Below are 22,508 nucleotides of genomic sequence, written 5' to 3'. Positions count from 1 at the left end.
TGGTCACAATATGTTTCAGAGATCTCAAAATGTGTACTTCCATTGTAATTCTGAAGTCAAAATATTTTATCTGCAGGGAGAAAATGGCAATCATAGTTGATAATTCATTGTGTTCAACTGACTATTGTATATTTTAGGCTAAAACGTTCCAATGTGCATTTAATTTTAATTATTCACTAAAAGAAAAATAACTACTACAATACAATACAGTAAATCTCAAAACAGGTATTAATTACATACACTTAGCACACATAATCAATTAATTGACACCCAAAAGTCAACTATATTGAAATGACAAATAATGCATAAAGACTATGAATCTCAGAGCAATTTGTTGTAAAATAGCAGCAACAAATACCAAAAACTCCTTTGGGTAGAAAATGGCAGCAAGGAGAACACAAACAGGCTGGTGCATGCATAAATGTACTTCTGCCATCCTACAAGCTAGGATAAACCTGACTGCTAGCAAGTAAATTGTATGCCCAAGGAATAAAAATGATTTTAACACAACAAATACATATTCAGAGGAAATCAAGCTCTAACTTTAAGGAAATAACCATTTTTTTCCAAATTCCTGATGAATGGCCAATTCTTAAAAAACTTCCTTGTTTTTTAAGCCTAGTCATACTAGGAATTTTTTGAATGTTTTGTGCATTTTATTCTCTTAATTCCCAAATACCTGGTAAGGTTGGAGATGAAAATAAAATACTAACGTGGCACTGGATAAATCCATTTTTAAACATGTACAAATGAAATGATAGTTTCAAAATATACTATCATTTAAATACATAATTTGACAGGTAAGACTTGGGGTTAGGCTTTTCCAGCATTTGAAAATATTCAAGATAAGAAATGGCTTGGCTAAGGGCTACCATGAAAACTGTATTATTATTTGCCTAACAAGGGAATAAGGAGCAAATTCTATGATGAAAGATACGGAAATTCCCCTTCTTATTCTTTTGAGCTGATTAGAAGATCCAAGAGGGTCAAAAATATTTTACAAGAATTCAAAACATATTTAGCAGGTAGACTAAGTTTTATATCATATTCACTAGTAAATGGGCTTGATAATTTGGAAAGTTACAGGAATGTTAACGTATATCAAACTTTATTTCCTTACAATTTCATTTCATGTGAAATTTAAATTATCATAATACTGGGCAATGAAATACAATTCTGTATTACTGTTTTAAGCATTATCAGTACGCTGTTTTACAACCTGGTAAAATACATTTCTACACATTGCTTTTTTACAGCTATTGGAAAGGAAAAATTAATTTCTTTATCATTTCCATAATGGTTGCCAGACATAGGATTCAAAGTTACTTATTATACACTTACTTTCAATCCTCTAAAGAGTTGAAATGTGAACACTTACTTTCAATCCTCTAAAGAGTTGAAATGTGATGATGGCCAAAACAAGACAAACACTTGATATGATGCATCCAACATAGGTTATTATTTGCAGAGCTGTTTGATGGGGAGGGTTAAGCAAAGTAGAATGGATGTCCATCAATACAGCAAAGTTAGTGAGGTGGTCACACTGGCAAAGGGTGTGGCTGATATTAGTTGATTCCACTCTGCATCCTTCTTCTGACCATTGGCTAAAATGGAAAGTCAAAAACTTATTTTAAATAGGCAAGCCATTTAACACTGAAACCTTTACATCAAAACACTTAAAATCACTAAAAACATTATTCTCACAGCAAATAAAACTTGTTATTTGTCAATGTCAAAGGAACAAGGTCGAGCTAAATACAAATCTAAGAGCAAAAACAGAAACATCCAATTATACTTTCAAAATGACAGAAGTTGAAAAAACATGCATGATCTTTGTCAACTAAAGATGGAATGGTTCCTTTTGTTTTTAGTTCAGATGCCACTTCAATTCTTCATTTGGGCTTCAGGTTCCACTAATATCAGTGAATGCGTAAGTATTGAACTATCAACGGTTACTATTACAAAACAAGCTCAATCTTCTCAAAACAATTATTTATTACCTCATCCGAATTCTTTTAGTTTCAAAACAAAGAGAGTATTGTACAAAATTTATAAAAATACACTAACGGAGATTGTTTGAGAAGACCAAGCAAATATAAGAGCTAGCAAATTTTTCAGGACAAACAGTTTTTTATTTTTAAATGGTTTCCTTTTGAGTTTAGACATTTTGTCTAATGCTGTCCAGTTTGTTTATCCTTTCAAAATAATGTGACTGTTCCAACTCTACAAAATTTCTTTCTGCACTCACCTCATCGTTTTTTTCTCCCTTAATTTTCCTAAGGTGATTTGTCTTTCATAAAACTTTTGACCAAAACATAAAATTATCTATCATTCTTGTTTTTGGAAATCACACCACTAACTCAACTCAAACTTGCACTACACAAAGAGATAGACTGATTTGGCTGAAACTTGGTGAGTTTTCCCAACTGAAAATAACTTCAATATGCATCAGCGGTGCCATCTCTTTGACTATGGATGGAGTTTTCAAACTCTCCTCATTCTCCATGATACATTTTTCATATTATCTTTCATAAAATTGGCTAGATAATTTTGCACTTCACAGTTTCATATTGATTTAATTTATTCCACTTTTGAGTATTCCACTGTTATGATGTAAAGGCAAGTAAATAGACGTCAAAATAGTCATATTTTGTTCATGAATAACAGATTATTTCAAAATATTATGTTTGAAAACATTTTTTTGGAGGGAAGCATCACGCATACTTTTTCTACTCATACATACTGAAACAAATTATTTTACACATTGTGAATCCAAACAAGTTTCAGATTTGCATTTAAGGATGTAGCAAAAAAGTTCTGGAGTTACCTGCCATTATACACATAAAACATTCATCCATTGTAATATGCATAATGGTTCTTGCACAGCATTTCTTCACAACATAAGAAGCACCCAACATACTACATAAGCAAATAGCAGTATTATCATTCTTCTTCTCAGTTAACCAATTTCATAAAACTTGAAATACAAGAGGTTCCAACAAATCATGAACAATTATAGGCCTCAAATTTAAAAGATCTTTTTTTTGTGACACAATGAGACATATTAAGGGCAACATGTTATAAAAATTTGATCTATAAATGCCGTGAGAGATTTTTGATTAACCGCTGTATATATTTCAATCTTATACGAGGATTTAGTGTGAGGAAACCCCCTTATACTTGGTGTAAATATCAGTTTCAGACCCAAGACTTTTCATTTCAATACTGGTGTGGGATCATGATTCTTCATTACACACATGCACATACGTTACTGTTACCTTCATTTGCATGATGGATAAGAATATTTTATCACTGTTCTACACATACGACATTTCAAAACCTAACATACCACAATCATTGGTGCCCATCATTGGAGCTGGGTTGTAAGATTCATGATCATCAATTGATCTAAGAGGGAAAATCACATTAAGAGTAGCAATAACGATTATGCACAAAAGAAGATCCATGATCACACCTCTGGTTTTAATTTAAAGCATTGGTAGAAATGGGACCCAAAGAACTGAACTGACCCATCACTGTAGGCAGTACATCACACCTAACTGGAGATATTAATCATGGTTGACAATATGATTGCTTTCTAAAAGCCATTCATTGGCACACTAAGAGAAAAGAAATCAGCCTTCACAGTGGGAACTCATACTAAGGGTCTCCTCTAACCAATCCTTCTCTAAGGCCCTTCTATCTGCTGAGAAATTCTATCCTACACTGAGATTTCAAGTGGAATTCAGTAAACGTGACAATAGTGGTACTCTGTTAATGGCTACATGTCAACCGCTTATAAATGAAACCTCCTTATCGCTACATATGATACTATATTACTGCATAATAAATTCAATGCATTACCTTGGCAAGCTAATGGCACTTTAAACTCTTAGGAAAAGCAATTTCATTTTTTTGCACAAAGGGTCAAGGCAAAAATAAATCCCACATTAAAAAAAGAAGAAATATTAACTTATTAGTTATTCATACAGGTTTATTGGACTTAGTATGCTTGTGGTGTCCAATAAATCAACTAAATATTAGAATATGATTGGTACAGTGGAATAGATTACTATCCTCAGTGAGGTTCACTGAAGTTTTGTTTTGGAAGACAAGTGATAATTCTGAAAAAACTATATCCTAGAATAAATTTTAGTGAATTGCACAATTTCCACATTCAAAAATCATTTTTCTCCATCATTGATTCAAATGATAATGTTATATTACAGATTTTGTATGTTTTTACTACAATTGAAATGGTTGTGTCTGAATTTAATTACTGACAGATATAATTTTCTTAGCATTCTATTCTATATTTCTCATTTAAATCTGATCGACATTACGCACATCATTTGGGGATTCTGGAAGTGGAAACCCAAGGAGCATGGCCTATAGCATCCATGCAACAAGTTGATTCCCTTTCACAGTGCTAGCAGGCATTCACTTAATTTTTGAGATCATCTAGTGCAATGGTCCAACAAAATTCCAATTTTTGTCTGGGAGTGCTTAAGTAAATTCCTTTTTTTTTGGGATGGAGCACAGGCTTTTCCCAAAGGGTGTTTCAACATTAACCCCAAGAAACTCAATCCCAAAACCTTGTGGTAAATAATGTTTCACATCATGCATGAGTCATGCATGAGCTTGCACTTACCACAAAATGTCACACCAGTAATTATTTTTTATTATTTTTGCATGCATGGACTCAAACCAGTAAACAGATATGATAATTAATTTTGCATGCTTGCCCATGTTTAACTCTTCGCATTCTAACCACACCAAAAAATGAAAAAAATTGCATTATAATGTAATTTACTTCCCTCAGACTTTTACTTCGCAAATAACAAAGGAAACTGCCCAATTGGCACATACTGCAATTGAACACCATGTACTAACAAATCAGATATCATTAACAGCACTACAATCAGTGACATTAGGCCACATTTATTTTCCTACTGTCTCACATTTCATAAAATCCCATGAAGATTTGGCCAATTCACAAATCAGCAAAACGACTCTTCCTCCTTCCTTAAAGTGTGACTTCAAAATCTCTATACTGCATCCAACTGCTCAATTTCTCCTTCATTGAACCTTTAAATGGTTTTGACTGTATGCATCTGCATTGGGCCAAACGAAATTACAGCTATTACAGTTTTCAAAGGTTGATTTTATGTTTCACAGATTATACTCTCTGACAACAAAACTGATCCTATACAACCATGGTAGGTTTCTTTAACAGCCCAGCAGGATGCCAAGACCACACATTGCCTACCCACAATTCCATCCCCATTTCATCCTTCCAGCCCTTAGTTCAGGCAGGAAGAACATGTACAAACACACTAGTAGGCAGTTTTTCCTTAGCCAAGGTTTTCCTTTTAGAGATTGAAAGAGGCATCAATTTTGCTCCATTAGCAAACCAAAACAAAATGTCTGTGCCATTTCCCATGTCTACAAGTTTAAACAATTACACTTTTGCAACTTTGAATCAATTGTTTTGTTTGAGGGTATACCAAATGTCAATAGGACCTCAACTACATTTCCGCTTTGTCAACATTCAAATTATTTTTCTTTTTCTTTCATTGATAGCAAATTTATGAAACTCGATAATCTTGCCTCCTAATACTGTTGGCATTTTTTGTGAAATTTTAGTTTTAGTCCTCACATGTAGGTCATTTCTCTTCATGACTGAGGAACACCATAATGTTGATCCTGAACAATCAAAAATGTCTGGAGTAGTAATCACTCGTACATGTTGAGAATTCATTCTTGTAGAAACTGAAAATTCCAATCTACCATGTTCTAACGCCCAAGTTTTTAATTCTTCTTCTAGTTCTGGCCATTGCACAATTAAATGTTTCAAGTGCTGTTTCTTACACAGAGCTTTTTGTAAGTCCTCTTCCTGCCTTCGCCAAGTTATTATCTTTTTAGTTTGCAGTGATCTGAAATTCTTCTTTATTGCCTTCTTTGGCATACATAATCGCTTGTAGCTTGAATGCAATATCATAACAGAATCTTTTAAGCATTGCATTAAGTATTGCTTTTAAGCCATGCTCTGCCATGAAATCTAAGCTTAAAAATAACTTTGATAATTTGTAAAATAAAGTTTAATTTCAAAGTGTATGGCAATATTAGTAAACAAAGTAACACTCACTGTTTCTATGTTTTCGTGAATGCTACCCATAATTGCATACGTGCAATAGGCTCATGGCCATTTTGACTACTTCCTCACCCCCATAAATTTTGTATGATAAACTGACCATAGCTGATAGTACTTTACTAAAACTTATACAGCAACAAATAATACAGGTTTACTGCCAGCTTACACCCCAAAGGAGCTCAGCATAAAATGGGAGTTGCACCATTCACATCCATATGGAATACATGATTTCATCAGTTTTTGCCTAATCGAATACCACACACAGGATAAATCTTAACTTTAGACGTCAGTGGATCTGAACTTATGTTACCTGAATGCTCCTTCTTCCAGCAGTGAAGCAAAAACACATCAATCAATTATTATTTTTACAGAAAAGAAAAAAATTATGGGAAAGATTTATCATAAACCAATCTCCAGCAAAAGAAAAAATGAAATAGAATGTTCATCTAAATTTACTAGCATAAACTAGAAGTTGATCAGAAGTTCCTGATGTATAAGAGACACCCCCATATTTAAGGTGAATTTTGAGGGGAAAAAGTGCATCTTATATGCTGGTAAATACAGTTAAGTACACAATTCTGTTGAGAAATTCTCTTGTAATCCCCAATAGTGTGTGTACCCTGCCTTGGAGGAAACCTGATATTAAGCCAAAATTCAAACAAAGAAGTTATCTGCTGTTTCACTAAAATAGTACACCTAAATAAGAAAGCCAACAGTGGTGGGTCAGTGTATCTCTTCAATGGCTTTAAAATTTTTCATTCACAATTATCAATGGGAAATCTGAAAAACCACTCACAAGCGCAAGAAAATCACTTATTGACAATTAGATTGTCAAGGAACAAAATTAAAATAAAATTAAAACTGTTATAAAAATAAAAATATTCAGAAAAATGTTTCCACCCTTAATTTTAGATACAGGAATGGCATGGCTTGTGCAGCATGAAAGACAGTCTTAATATTTGCAATCTCAAAGTAGTATGTGTCAATGGAAGATAAAGTATACCCAGGGCAGCAAACAAGAATTATAAGAGCTAAGGTATCAATTATTAGGATCTCTCTCACAAATATCAGAATGACAAGTAGCAGGTCATATATAAAGCATGTCAGATGATTTTAGATACAACTGACAATATACAGTTTTCAAGAAGAGAAAATTTGCTTGAGTTTCCCACATTATTGGGAATCCTGTAGAGAATTTTCAGGCCTATCCATGGCTTTACTGTATCCTATAAATTATCACTTTCAGGTTTTCAAAGATTTCCAGGCCCTGAACAGAAAATGCTTTGAAAACTGAAATTTACTAAAAATTTCAAAATAATGGTAAGATCTTGGTGAGTTGAAGACTGAAAAGGATGACTTTGGCAATGCCAAGGGCATCACACGAGAAGTAAATTGACTGCCTATCAATGTATCAATAAATTGACATACGATTTCTAGATCATTGAAAATACAATTTTCCATTCAAATTATTATTATAAATAATTTCCATTGAAAATACAATTCCTGAGCCACATCTAAAAGATACAGTCCAAACCTGTATTTGCATTATCATAATTCATATTTTCCCGCAATTTACAACCTTTTAATCACATTCCATAAAATTTCCTATCTCTCCAATGTATAGCGAACTCCATGTTAACATGATTTTATTTTCAGTTTGTCCACTATTTGCATCATTAGAAGCTGAATTTAAAAAACTTTCATATTCTATAACAGTTCCTCATGGTCATTAGCCTTCGGAAAAAACTTTTTTGACTTCATTTCACACATGTAAATGCAAAAAAGATGAGAGAGAGAACAGTAAGGTGAGAAGTTTTAGCAAAGACTTTGAATATGGCGGAGCAGTACAGAGCACCACTAGTGACAGGAATGTTAACTATTTAAACACGAAATCTCAGACAGCCCTAAAGATTTGTGCTATGAAATGAACACTTACTACGACTAGGAGTAAGTTATGCAATTTGTACAATGCCTATTCATATTGTGTGCAACTTGAATTTACAAGGAAGGAAATAACTTTTGACTCAAGCACTTCGAAGCTTGAAAAATGCAAAAACTAGTGACTGACAACTGGGATCAGTTGTACTGTCTAGACACAATAGATATACCAGTGGTGGGCTCATGAATAATAAAAAGTATCGAAACTGCATTGAATGAGGAATAATTTTATTTTGTTGGGCAACTTGACGCTATTCAAATGGCAAGGTAGCATAATTTCTCACGTGTTACGTTTTGTTCAATTTCTTGGAATTTCAAATATTACCCTCACTGAAAATGAAAATATGAGGCAAAGAGGAACAACTTCAGCAATGAAACTTCTAATTTTCCCATTACTTGCATTTTCCAGCATTTTAAACTTTTTCCAGGGCTCTCTAGAAAAGTGCATACAAGGGGTTTTGCTGTACATAAAAGAAACTTGGAATATAATTAATATTCTGGCTTACGTACATTGCTATTATTTACAAAAGACTTACCTAGTAGTGTAATCCCAAAATACACACGCAGGATCACTGACATTTTCTGTCCGAATATGACGTAGGGAAAGCCTGACAGGTGAAGACAGTTGAATGTGTCGGCCCTTCCCCAGGGAAGCTGAGATCACTTTGCTATTTAGCACCCGTGTGGCTTTTCTCATCATCGGCATTCCATCCCGCCAGCTAGGGCTCACTGGCTTTGGCCTCAACACTTCCTCCAAGCGGTCAAATGCGATGAAAACAAGCCGAACGAGGCCACCTTCACCGTTCTCAAGGAGGGCAGCCCGAGGGAGCTGGACCCAGTCACTGCTGGCATTCCACTGCTCCCCGGCACGTGGAGACGGAAATTCCTCCACACCCACATTCCGAGTCTCCAACACCCGCACAGACAACACTGCAACGAAGGGCATCATCAAATGAAAGAGGAAATTCACAGAAAAAAAAACTAAATATAAAATAATTTTAACCAGTTGACTTTGCACTGAAGTAGGTACTTCTGCTAGTGCAAAGTGGATATCAAAAACAGAGCTAGATACCTAATTATAGAAAGAAAAATGTAGCTTCATTAATCTCACTTAATGTTTAGTGAAATTAACAAATTTGTATTTTTTATTTCCGTAATGGATAATTTCCACAAAGTGAAGTCTGAAATTACAAATTTTAGATACCTAGCAATCAATATCAGAGGTATAAGTGAAATTTCTGAGCCATCATTAAAGAAGGCCAAGGTCAACCAACATAATTTAATCTTAACCAGAGACAATAACAATACAAATACAGCCATAAACGATGTCCAGTGGACATTAGAAGAAATCCAAGGATACCTAAGGCACACATTTTCATATCAAAATCATCGGCTATTATGCATTCAAAAATTACTTTTCTGCAGATATCATGTTTATTCTAAATTTAACTATACAACTCTCTTTATAAATTTGATACATTCTATTCTCCATCTTCCTCTGCAGTTCTCCCTTTACATTTTTCCTTCTATCACTGTTGTACATTCAGGCAGCTACAATTTAAAGCACATACAAAGAGGATTTCCCTCCATTGCACTGTTTTCAATGGATTTTTTTCTCTTCCGAACCCCTTGGGCCAAGGACATCCTAATTTCATTATGGTGCCTCAGCACATTTCCTTAGATCCCATCTTCCCTGCTCAGCTGTTATTTTAGTGTCTATTACTTACTCCAAACTGCTTGCACACTTTAATGAAGACATACACTTTAATGAAGTGTTTCTTTACTTCCAATCTATTTTTACCCAATGCTAATTACTTTTCTTTGAGTAGAATGCAATATTTTTATTACATTATTATTTATTCAACATTTTATTTAATAAATATCATTATTTGCTACTAATTAACTGTCTTTCTTGTTTCTCCCAACTGCAGAAACCCTACATTCTAAGAAAAAAATGTGTCCACTCATTTATATTAGTCTCATGCTTATGTTATCTTTATCCACGAATCGCCACTGAAACTTCTTTAACACTTCATCCCTGGAGGTCAACATTTTCATCAGATACTTCCTTCTCTGTCAATTTCGGCCAAACATAGCATGCTGATTGTTTCACTAAGTTAGTATATCTCTAAATACAATTTTTCTTTGACTCTAATTATGCATTGATCAGAATAGACACAGAATATCAAAGGTAAAAAAGGTAATCTTATCAACTCCTTTCTTTATGCTTGCCTTTTAGTACAGGAGCTATATTTAATCACTACCATTTCTCCATCCAGTAATGATTCTCCTATTTGAGTCAATCCAGTTTCCTTTATGAAGTCATCATTCCATTTCAATCACTATCATCAAATAGTTTCTCCAAATCAGGGAGTCCATGAAAAATTGAGAGGTCTAATTTCCTTGCATCCTCTGCCAATTATTAAGACCAAGATACTTTCTTCTTTTGTGCCTGTGTCTTTTCTTAACTTGAACAATGTCTACGAATTCTTTGGTCTTCAGCGTGTTCCATCAAATAGTGATTCTTTTGGAAATATTTTTTATGAATGGATTGTATGGTAAACAGTTATCAAATTTTCATATTCGTATTTCTTTAGTTTCAATGCACAAAAAATTAAATTAAAACTTGAAAAGCCTCTTAATTCCAGCATTCTAAAGTACAATATATCATTTCGTCAATTCCTGGAGCCCTGCCTTCTTCCAAATCACTAAGTGATCACATCACTTACAACACATAATATATATGGAAAAAATGCAGTGGAATCTATACATAGGAGCTCAAAATCCCTAAAAATTCACTTTCTCTCATTATTAATTGTCATTTATGGTACTTTCAATGACAGCATAACTTTCATGACATGCATTTTACTAATTGTAATAACATGCACTAAAAATGTTAAAGTCGATCTCAGTTACTGAATTAGTGAACTGAACCATGCACAAGACACATCAGAGGCTTTCAATGACTGTTTTCATAAAGACAAAAATGTAAGCCTAAGGGTGAATACAGAATTGTTTCTGAATGCCTGTTGCAATAATCTTTTCTTCAACAGAACATTATCTACCGAGAAGATCAGGAAGTACATTGTAAAATAGCATTATTTAATCTCTATATATAAATAATTAGAATTTTAATTTTATATACATACTACTCATCAAGTTAGCCATTCAAACACTATAATTCTCAATGTTTAATCTCAGACTCATCTCTTGCTAACTTACTGTAGATTTTGCTATAATTAGAAGGTTAATTATAAGATTAATAAGATGAGGTGAGTTATATATCATGACCACCGTGGTAGCAATATGTAGTCCTACCTATTACTGACTTATTTTACCACTAAATATTAGGACAAAGAACTATACCCCTATAAACCATGGGTCTTGTTATACTGAGATTATTGTTACATGGTTTAGTCAAACAATCAGGATTCTAATTGCACTGTATAATTTGAAACTAAGAGGAGTCTCAAGCCAAGACAGTGCATTCTTTTCAATACTGATAAATTGTAATAATTGTAAAATGAAATTCACAGCCATTGCTAAGTCCCAGCCAGTGCATTCTTTTCAATACTGATAAATTGTAATAATTGTAAAATGAAATTCACAGCCATTGCTAAGTCCCATGACTCTGAAACATATAATTTATTATGACATCTTTCTTAAAAACACACACTCATTGAGAATTTATACATAATGTTCATACACACACTACATTAGCATCACATTTCTGTTTTCCATCTATCACAAAAAGCTCCAATACCTCCAAAACCTGTTTCTTCTACTCATTTAGTAAGGGCCAAAGTAATATAAATTTGGTTGCCATACAAATGGAAGCAGTATCTTAAATTTGACTACCAATATGTCCTCAGTTATCTGATTCAAAGCGAAGCTCTCAAAAGGAGTACGGAAGAGAGTTCTAGACCCATATCAGTGGCAAAACTTACTGCATTTGTGCAAGTATCTATTTGTAACTTTTTTGCTTGATCAGTGGATTACGTAGGCAACAGAGAAGGTTATTATGCTGTCACTTCTGGACCTTTATAGGGAGGGTGGGTAAGGAAGGCAGAATTGGTAACCTTTTGCGGCAGGGGTGGTGGAAGGATGAGGTTATAAGCACAAACAGAAGCATAAACAATTAAACTTAAAAAAAAGATTTTATTATGCTGTCACTTCTGGACCTTTATAGGGAGGGTGGGTAAGGAAGGCAGAATTGGTAACCTTTTGCGGCAGGGGTGGTGGAAGGATGAGGTTATAAGCACAAACAGAAGCATAAACAATTAAACTTAAAAAAAAGATTTTAAGTTCTCATGCTCCTCTCGAAACCACCATGAGACCACCACCAAATGCTTCCAAGTGTATTCAGAGTCCATAAGAGTGAAATTTTTATTTCCCTTGAGCACCCTCTGGAAGGTGTGATGTATGAGAGAAGCAGAGTACTAAAATGAATTTTTTTCAAAACTTGATGCCTACCCTTCTCTCATGGCTCTAACAGAGAGAGAGGAATTGTTTATCCCCTAGCCAGAAGAACTGAAGTGAGAAAGTGTTGAGCATATTACAAAAATCAAAACCTCTTCATGAAATATGAAGACCCCATACTCATAGCCCATTTGTTTGGGGTTTCAGGGCTCTCCAAAAGCTGTGGTTCTAGAGTCATGTTGTATTGAAAAACTTATTCCACAAAAATTCAATAAAACTTCCACATCCTTGGAAGATCCAGTTGATCCAGGATATCCAGCTTATAAACATTTTACAGTGGAAAAAAATTATTTTATTCTCAAATGAGGAAGTGCTGGTATTGATTTGGACAAATACAAGATGCACTAATCATCCTGCAGAATGCTCTAAAATAATTATGAAAGTTCAAGCAAATTCCCCAATCCAATGGAGGGTTCCCTTCTAAAGTGATAGTGTGTTAAAATCTCCCTGCAACTCAAATAGCCAGAAGAAGCTCCAGGCCTGCTTCAATAGAAGAAAGAGTAGCAAACAAAAAAGACTGCACAGCTTAAAAAGGCAGGGAAAAAGGCAATGTGTTACGTCAAAACCAAAAACAGGAGCTACACAAATTTATTGTGCTACATCACAGGTAAGAAGTCCACTTTTCATTGCTTTACCATCCACCGTTACGCATTTGCTTTCTTATTTCATTTTATCATTAATAGTTACGGGAGGAGCTTTCTTGTTAGTCATTGCACAAAGAAACAAATTTCAAACCTAAATGGCCAATTTACCAGGAATGTTAACCAACATAGTATGAAGCACACCATTGAAATTTTAATAACCAAATGTGAACTATTAAAAATTTTGTTAAGTTAATTATGAAACTGCATTCTACAAGGTATGATTTTTGGCCATTTCATTTTTGAAATATCAAGGTTTCAGTGAATACAAGAAAATATTTTCCATTCAAGCAGTAGCATTCATTTTCAATTGCAACGGGACAAGATACTCAGAGGCACAAATCATCAAGAAAGAAAAGAAAATTCTTTGTTCTTCGACTTACACTTTTGTTGAGCACGACCTAGGTTTTGACTTACAAAGTTATCATCACCAGATGATGACTTTGTAAGTCAAAACCTAGGAAGAACCTCATATTTTCTTTTCCAATATGCATTGCTTACACAAATTGATGCCTCAGACCATCTTTAAGAAGGTTAGTGATGATTCAAGAAAGTTCATATCTTCTATCAATAGCACATAGATACTTATTCAGCAAAAGCCCTTCTAGCATGCGTTGGATGCAAAGTATGCTACACCCCAGGACCAGAAGCAAACAAACACTTGAATCTTTACAATAAGGATGGAGAAAAGAAAGGGCGTAAAGATTTAAATATTTGACCCTAGAATTTTGGCAGATCATTTCATGACTGAATACTATATTTGTTTTTGATTGTAGCTACTCTCTTATTCAGAATATTTCATAACTTACCTGTTACCATAAGACCTATACCATGCACAATACATCTGGTTACCTTCTGGTCATTTGTAGATTTGATCCAAACTGATGGTTAGAGTGCATGGCTGGAATTATTTCTAATCACAAGCATATCTCCTACAACTAGCCATTCCAAAAAGCACTGTGAAAGTATGCACACCTTAAGCATGCAAACACCTAATATCCTAATTACCTTTATTCCAGTTTCCAGTAATGATTTAGTATGATTGGGCATCATTCAATTTAAGGGCATGCACTTCTTTTTTAGAAAATATGATTTTGAAGCAAACTTCACAGAAACTTACAAATATTTTTCACAGACTGGACCACTTCCTTTTCACGAACCACAGTGTCCGCCAGCAGAAAGGCATTCTCTTCAAGACCAATGAGAAGTGACGTTGCCACACGCATCTGCTCCTCGTACGCAAGGTCCCTCCAAGAAGCCCTCTGTGAGCCATCAAGAAGGTTGCTCCCAGTCCTCACCACCCCCTGAAGAAGTTCAGTGACTATGGCTTCACGCTGCCTAGGATCAGGGAATGTTCTGATGTCTAAGCTCATTTTCTGGGCCATTTTCTTCACAATCTTTGTGGTGGTCATCATGTCACCACCATATAGGATTTTACTCGCAGTCACTTGCGCAAGATCACTTGCTATGCCCATTATTGAGTCTCCTTCCTCCACTCTCGACTCGAGGCTAGTGAGCCACACTGAACGACATTCACCAAGGTCCGGGCCATTGGGAGAGCGTTGGCCACCACCCAAACACTGCCATCGAGCAACACCAGTTGCACCTCCGGGGCATGGCTGGACTGCTACCTCTCCAGCTGCTGTCCAGTTCCAGTATAAATCGCGTGCTGTTGTAGGGCTGCATGACTGTGATGATTCCCCTTCCCTGAGCCATGGCACACTCGGAGAAGGGGTACTTGGTTCAGGGTGAATGGTACCAGGAGCTGAAATGATTGAGCACATACAAGTTATCTTCAAAAAACTATAACCATGTATACATGATAAAGAATCACTAGAATTTCTGGAGAAGAAAGTGACTTTCTAGAAAATTAATCAACCACAGTGGAACCTCTATGGGTAAAAATAATGTTACTTTGTGCTGGAAATAGTAGAAAATGCACTGATTATGCAATGTTCACAGATTATTAATTTATCTTTTGCATAATTGAAAGCTCTTGGACCACTAGAGTGCTTGTTCTTAGTCCCAGTGCTCACCATGTGGTCAGTTCATTCTGCTATTGCAGTCCTATTTTACTCTTGATGCCTGTCTGCCCTATATTCTGTAGACAAGCAGCTGCCCTCACAACAATGAGCAAAATTCATGGGCACACTTGAACTTTGAGAGAGTCATTTTTGAGAATATGTACACCTTTAACTGCCCTGCTATGGTGTGCATTGGACACATGATAAAGGAAGCATTAACCTGCAGTGGCAAACTGATTGAACCACAGTGATTTTTTTCCATAAAATGGCTACCACTATATTTCAATCCAATTCCAAAGAAAACAATGAATTTGACATAATGAATTACTTCACAACATTATGGTTATTTTTTAAATATGAAGGAAAGTATTAGCTCACTGTGTGAAGTGCTAGGCTACTGACCAGAGGGTTCAATTCTGGATAATTCCTACACTGGGCACCCTAATATTCACCCTATCTGTGTTATTTTCAGGTACCAGATTTACCTGGGAACTAACAGACTGCACAGGGAAAGGAACTGGCTCCTAGACCCATGATGTGTGAATTTGCCATGCTGTGGGCTTAGTATTAGTTGAGCTCTACTCTTGCCTATCAAACCAACCTTTGGGTAGATAACTGTGGTTGGTTTTTTAAAATAAACAAGAATGTCACCTTGCTTAATTCATTTACTAAGATTGGGATCTATTAGAATATGATTTTTGTGGGGTGAAATTTCCAAGTGTACAGCCTAGCAGGTTACTACATTCAAGTTACTATCTTGCAATTTAATAGTTCCATTAATATCAAACTTCAGCAAGACTTCTTTCACAGTAGCAAGTACTTTTTCTGATCTCTTAGCCTTTCACAGATAAATTTAATAAATTCTGACAATATCACTAATCTGCTCTCTTGCTCATAGGTTCTGATAATGAAAACAGCATGGGAAAAAACACTTTATTAACCTCATTATCAAATGGAGTATGTAGCCATATTTGGCACAATGAAGTATCAATTCTAATAGCTGATTGTAAGCTTTCACAGTCATTCGATGAAATTGAAAGGGCTTTTGTATTTTGGCTTACATGGATCATTTCTGCAGCTAATATTTCTCCCATTTTGTAGCGAGCACCTTCAGGAGCAGAGAAATGTTTGTCTTTTCATCAGCAATCTTATGTAGCCCCTTATATACAGGGGGTATATGTTACTGCTAAATGACAAGCAACAATTGCTTCATTGCAAATTATACTCGGTTCAGTTTCAGTTTTAAAGGTTTTTATTCCACAATCATAACTGAGGTTGAAGAAATAACAGTAACAATAAAATTTGAAATCATTAACAATCCAGAACCCTCGTTTTAGGAACAATATCCTCTTCAGGGGTGGACAGAAAAATAGTAGATCTACAAAGAGTATAGCAATGGCCGAAAAACATATATTTTCAGGAGCAGCATTGGCTCGGCATTCACCCTAGGGCAAAGGGAAACCCACAAAACCTTCACCAGACCGCAATACTCACTGTAGACAATACTCACTGCATTATGAGATTTATATTGATCAAAATAGTAGTAGCAAAGTATGCAGCAAAATTTGAAAGCCATCTCAGAAGCCCTCTCAAGTCAATGTGACCACAACAATCTTTTTCGTGGCAATATTATGCAGCATTAACTGAGCTACATGTTTTCTCCACTTACATAATCACTGAACTTATGTGGTATGGAATCAATCCGTTTGGTATTTCATCCACCATTCCACATCAAGACGAGTTCTAAGGAAACGTGAAAAATGGGGTAAGATGGACTATGCTTGAAGGGATTTTACCTGCTGTTGGCCTTCCAGTTGTCTTCCCCAAGGGTGTTGACGATGCTGGGGGAGATGGTGGTGTGCCAGGGAGAGAGAGCGCAGTAACGCTGCTCATGGGCAACTCGTCAGGGTCTCCCTTAGGCCCCTCATCCACCACTCTGGCCCCCTCCTCATCCTCTCCAGGCAATGGGTGGAGGGAAGAAGGATCCTCCTGTGGCCGAGGCCGTGCTGGAGACACCACAGAGGGCAATGGGTGTAGTGGTGTGGGCATGGGTGTTGAGCTTGCTGCACCCACTGCATCTGGGGCACCCACTGCTTTGGGGGTGGGTGCTTTGGCCGTACTCCATGAACCTGGCCGAGAGGTGACCAGCCATGGTGGACTTGGCCTGTTTGTGGTGGTTGTTGTGGCAGCTGCAAAGTAAAATGAAAATTGAAAATCTAATTCACCAAATGGGAGGTGAAAGCTTTACAGAATGAGTACTGCCTGAAAAGTGCTTAGTGTATATAGCGGGTAAAGCCAGGATTCCCACTTATTAAGTGGGAATATTCTTATAAGTGAGAATTTTGACTTTAGGTTAAATTCTAAATTAAAAGAATAGAGATAACAAACTCTATAATTGTACAAGCAATGACAATTCTGTGAATTAACACAGTTGGAAAATATGGTGTTTTTGCTATACCATGAATTCTAGCTAAAAATTATATCCAGTTATTTTGTTATTTTGCCGACTCTGGTTGTGGCGGGGTAACGTCCTCCTTGGCCATTCCAAGGGTCGTGGGTTTGACTCCCTCCTGGGTGGATTTTCCTCCAACTAAGGCTTGGGTGTTTGTAAATGTGACAATTGTTAATAGTCCGATGAAATGGCTAATATGTGTTGTTTTCAGACTAATACTAAATACATTTAAAAAATAAATTTGTAATTTCTAACTCACAGGACTTCTAAGGTCACGTTTTAGGGTGATTAGCCTAGAGGGCAAGGCAACTTGAGAACTTAAGTAAAGTCTTGGGGAAGAACTATGAAAAGTCTAATGATTTTACATTATAGACGCAATTCCATATTATTCAGAATGAAATACAGACATCACTTTCAGGAATTTTCCACCTCTAACTGGAACGTTTATTTTATCTATGCTTGGTAAATGGGAAATATGCACTTGGATAACTACTGTTTCAAAAAACGTAATCCTAACACTCCAATACACATGTTCAAAAAAAATATACTCTATACGTGTACAAGCAATGACAATTCTGTGAATAACACAGTTGGAAAATATGATGTTTTTGCTATACCATTATTTCAAACTAAAAATTATACTCTGTTATTAAGTTATTTCGCAAAATTTGAGGCATTACATATTGACAATATTTGTAACAGACACATTTGTGATACACTTTTCTTGGTTTTATTTATTTATTTATCGAATTAATTGGGCGAGGTTGAGACTTATAGTCCCTTCTTCCACCTAACCCTTACGTTACAGACATTACATAGAAGACAATCACATACAACCAAGCTCCAGATGGAGGAAAATCCACCTAGGCGGGAATTGAACCCGCGACCTCTGGGTTGGTAGGCGAGGATGTTATCCCGCCGCCACCGGGGCCGGCATTGGTTGTAGAAATGCAAGGATAAAAAATTTAATTATACAAAAAAAATAAGGACTTTTCCATAGTTAAATACTCTTTAAATCAAATTTAAACAAAACATTCCAGAGAAAGAAAGAACTTGGCTCTTCTGGTATTCACACAAATGCACAAGGAAGAACCAACTAATTTCTTTCTCAGTATAAATCGCTCCCACAAAGTGACACCTTACTATGCAATTCAAAACTAAGTATTCTCAATAGAACATTAGCACATCTGAAGCGCCAATATTCTACTATATAAGCAGACAATGCATGCTAGGGTTCTGGGATTAGGTGCCCCCTCTTTCACAAATTATATTTAAATCCTCACAGACCTATGAACTGCATTTCTGTCATTACCCTTTCTGTTCTGTTCTAATCTGTCATTCCAAAAGGAAAATTAAACCACCAACATAAGCATACAAGCATCTTACCTGGCATACATTGATAGTGGGCCTCTAAGTACTTTAGAGTGCCTGGACAAGGATCACCAAACGTGCTTGTGCTGGCAAGAATACTGCAATTCTGCTGTTGAGTACACCTGAAATATGGGACGGTGAATTGCAACAAGAAGAGAGCATTTAATTTAAAAAGCATGTAAAATATGTTTTCATTTGACACTTTCATTTCAACTAATAACACTTTCAACAACTGTAAGCCATCAAAAGAGCTATCGACTACATTTATTAATTTTAATATATGAGATTTTTGGGCACAGAACAACTGTTCAGCCAGTTCAATCTAAGTATTCACACTTAACAAAGAACGAGTGTGAGCATGTGACAAGCACCATGAATTCAGTCAGATAAAATCAATATGACTAAAAAAATTATAAAACAATTGCAATTTTAAATGTTTTATTGAGTCATGGTGAGTAGCATGTTACTTCAGCTTCCACAATGGAGAGCAACAGAATTCGGCCGGTGATATCAAAAGCTCAAGGTTAACATACATAACTTACAGATTTCTAATCTCATTTTCAACTAAATATATGGATTAATATGAAAATATGTTTGCTTCAACATGATAAAAAACGTTAATACTATTGAGCACTCAACAGGATATGTATGCCTTAACCAAAACTGACATTTGATCTGAATAGTTTTCCTTAATTAATCAAATGGGGCAATAAACTCCTAATGCTTCTGAAAGCTAAAAATTATAATTATTAGAGGAGAAAGACCAAAGCCGAAATAATATATTTTCATTCTAAAGATGAGAGACACTTCATCATTAGGCTCCTCAATGAGTTATATCCTATCAAATGGATGGAGCATTAGACATTCAAGTGCTCTGCCAAAGACACCAAGTGAGGGATTGGTATAATAACATGGAAACTTCTACCATAACCAGGACGTGAACCTGGGCCCTCAACAAAAGAGGCCTGATGCATATTATCTGCAGCACCTTATCTCCCTCCATTTTACTAAGGTTTCAGTCAGTCAGTGTCAATGCTTAGGGACAATAAGAGTTAACACTATCAGCCTTAATTCCTGATGAAAAATTAAAGATTAAGAGGATTTCCACTTACTTGTTATGAAGTACTCGGAGGGACTTAGTGGACATGCAGTTGACACTCCAATCAGTGTTTCCATGCTCATTACATATAGTTATAGAAAAACGACCATAATTGGCACGGATGAGATGGATCAATTCCCCTTCCCGACAATCAATGCTCAAAGTAGAACCTTCACATGCATATGCAGTTGCATAACGTGGTTGTTCTGGAAAAGAAAAAAACAATCAAAATATTACTTTGAGGAATAATAATAAATAATTAGAGAAATAGCTTTTTGTTTGGAAAATCATGAAATACACATCAATAAATTTGCATTAAATGCATGCAAAAACTACTTTGAAACAGAAAAATTCCGAACAAAATCCAATATATATACTTTCACCCTCTTTAAGTTTCTAATCTCTACATGCAAAACCTAAGCTAACGAAACTTGAGGGAGATACCTATGTACATTAATACCATAGTATATTTTAGTGCCTTCCTCCTTTAAAAAAATATACAAACTATTTGATATTTGGTGCAGAATCTGAGCATTAATGAAAATGTTTGTGGTATTTCAAGGTAAAACATTTCAATAACAATTTATAGGTGAAAACAAAAGACCATTGTAGGGATCAAAGTGGAAGATGTACTTCATGTGATGCAAGATAGGTCCAAACACTGGGTTTTTTTAACCTGGCGTCCTGCAATCACTCATAGTCTACCTCTCACTATTGTCCATTGTAAAATTGAATACAACAAATGATTAGAGCAGTAGAATTTATATTACCCAGATAAAATTGCCATAATGCATGATAGTTATTAATTTACTTATCAATTCCAATTTAAAAGCATATTTCATTCTCCTGGTCTATTTAACTTGCTTCTAGTACCAAAAATTTCCTCGTAAGATGTGAATCGTTTTTATTAGCAAAATAAGGGTTTGTACAACCAAAATGCAAGCAAAAGCTTCACATTCGACACGGATTGTTCTTTTACGAACATTAGACCATTTTCCGATATTTGAAGAATACATTTTTTTCTCAGTAAGAAACTCTGTTAAATTCGTAAGCAGCATGATGAAACGTAATGCCCTCGTGGATAGGGCGGGCGAAAAAATTATTAATGCACACACGACCGGGGATTCTGGGTAAACATGTAGCTAGGAAAAGGTAAATCACGAACAAAATATTTTAACTCGGAAAGCGATTATCTTTAGGCCGTAAGCATTTTGAAAATTTAGTTGAGACTATTGCTATCGCCCTTCCTTATTCTCACCTTTTCCGCACATGCACACGCGGGAGTAGGAGAGCTTTGCCAAAGACGATGGAATAGCGCCCCTTTTCCAAACCTACAACTCATAACCTTTACGGACTACGTTTCACACGCGTGCCGAACGTCGCGCGATTCGGCCTTCTGCGACACCAACTGTCAAGACTAGTTAACTTCGACAAGCACATTCATTCGTCAAGAGGGGGGATTTTTGCTCAGGGTAGTTAGTTCCCTGTAATGTTTATCAATGACTAGCTTCGACTGAAAAATTGGACGCCATCGTTGCAAATTATCAAGTTATAACACCCATTTCAGGAGTATGCTACTTAAGATTTTCGTGCCTGCCATCGCCGTCAATGTTAGCCCTATAACTCACGGACCGTGTCCGCATAGTCGTTTTGCCGAAGTTAGTACTAGCGATTGTCGAGCTATACGAGTATGCACGTATTTCAACATGATATGTCTCGAGATATGGAACATTTAAATCATCTAGGGATACTTTTGATGCTATCAACACTTCCTCTACCTCTTTCACACTTCATGGCTTATTACTTAAATGGTCCAGATTTTAATTCTTGCATAGTTTTCTCCGAAAAATGACCAATTTTCAAATGTGCACGTACGCCATGGAAGTTTTTTCGAAAATATTCCAGGAAATTATAGAATAATCATAGGCACGTACAAGGAAATATTAGGCACACCAAATTGATGTATTAGGAGTGTCTCTGTGACAGCTAATTCATACCTCTCATGGATAAGAATTAGATTTGCATTTGTATCTTAGTTTACCCGGGCTGGAAGGGACACCAATTATCTCCTCTTCCCCCTGCCCAGTGTGCTATGCTATTATGGTTATAGTGTGTAAATAGGGGGTGCGAAGAGAAGGGAAAGACTAGAAAAGATAGGTGAGAGAGGACGAGGGAATACTTGAGAGGGAGAATCAAGGCGGTGAAATGGCAAATGATCCACACGAGGATGGAGGTGGAGGACGGGGGGGCCACACCCTGAAACGCCAAGCGTAGGCGACACAGGTTCGAGTCCACATAAGGCAGGTTGGGCACGGCCGAGACTCGACCCACAAACAACTCCACATGGAGT

The 22,508-nt window shown here is 35.9% G+C and overlaps 1 protein-coding gene across 6 annotated transcripts in view; it reads right to left on the bottom strand.

Annotated features, from left to right (window-relative positions):
* Cirl (Calcium-independent receptor for alpha-latrotoxin) overlaps positions 1-22,508 on the bottom strand; it is a 148,371-nt gene that overhangs the window by 38,180 nt on the left and 87,683 nt on the right. For all 6 annotated transcript variants that reach the window (XM_071582885.1, XM_071582888.1, XM_071582889.1 and 3 more), the window contains exons 3-8: positions 20,172-20,364; positions 19,075-19,181; positions 17,033-17,425; positions 14,333-14,977; positions 8,629-9,022; positions 1,379-1,604 (exon numbers count right to left, since the gene is read on the bottom strand). In XM_071582885.1, the coding sequence (XP_071438986.1) occupies positions 1,379-1,604; positions 8,629-9,022; positions 14,333-14,977; positions 17,033-17,425; positions 19,075-19,181; positions 20,172-20,364 (1,958 nt within the window). The remainder of the gene's footprint in view (positions 1-1,378; positions 1,605-8,628; positions 9,023-14,332; positions 14,978-17,032; positions 17,426-19,074; positions 19,182-20,171; positions 20,365-22,508) is intronic.

Source organism: Hetaerina americana, unplaced genomic scaffold, assembly GCF_022747635.1.
Source record: "Hetaerina americana unplaced genomic scaffold, ioHetAmer1.1.p SCAF_12, whole genome shotgun sequence".
Classification (NCBI taxonomy): Eukaryota; Metazoa; Arthropoda; class Insecta; order Odonata; family Calopterygidae; genus Hetaerina; species Hetaerina americana.
The sequence above is the reverse complement of the archived record's forward strand: the minus strand, read 5'-3'. Positions and strand labels throughout refer to the sequence as shown.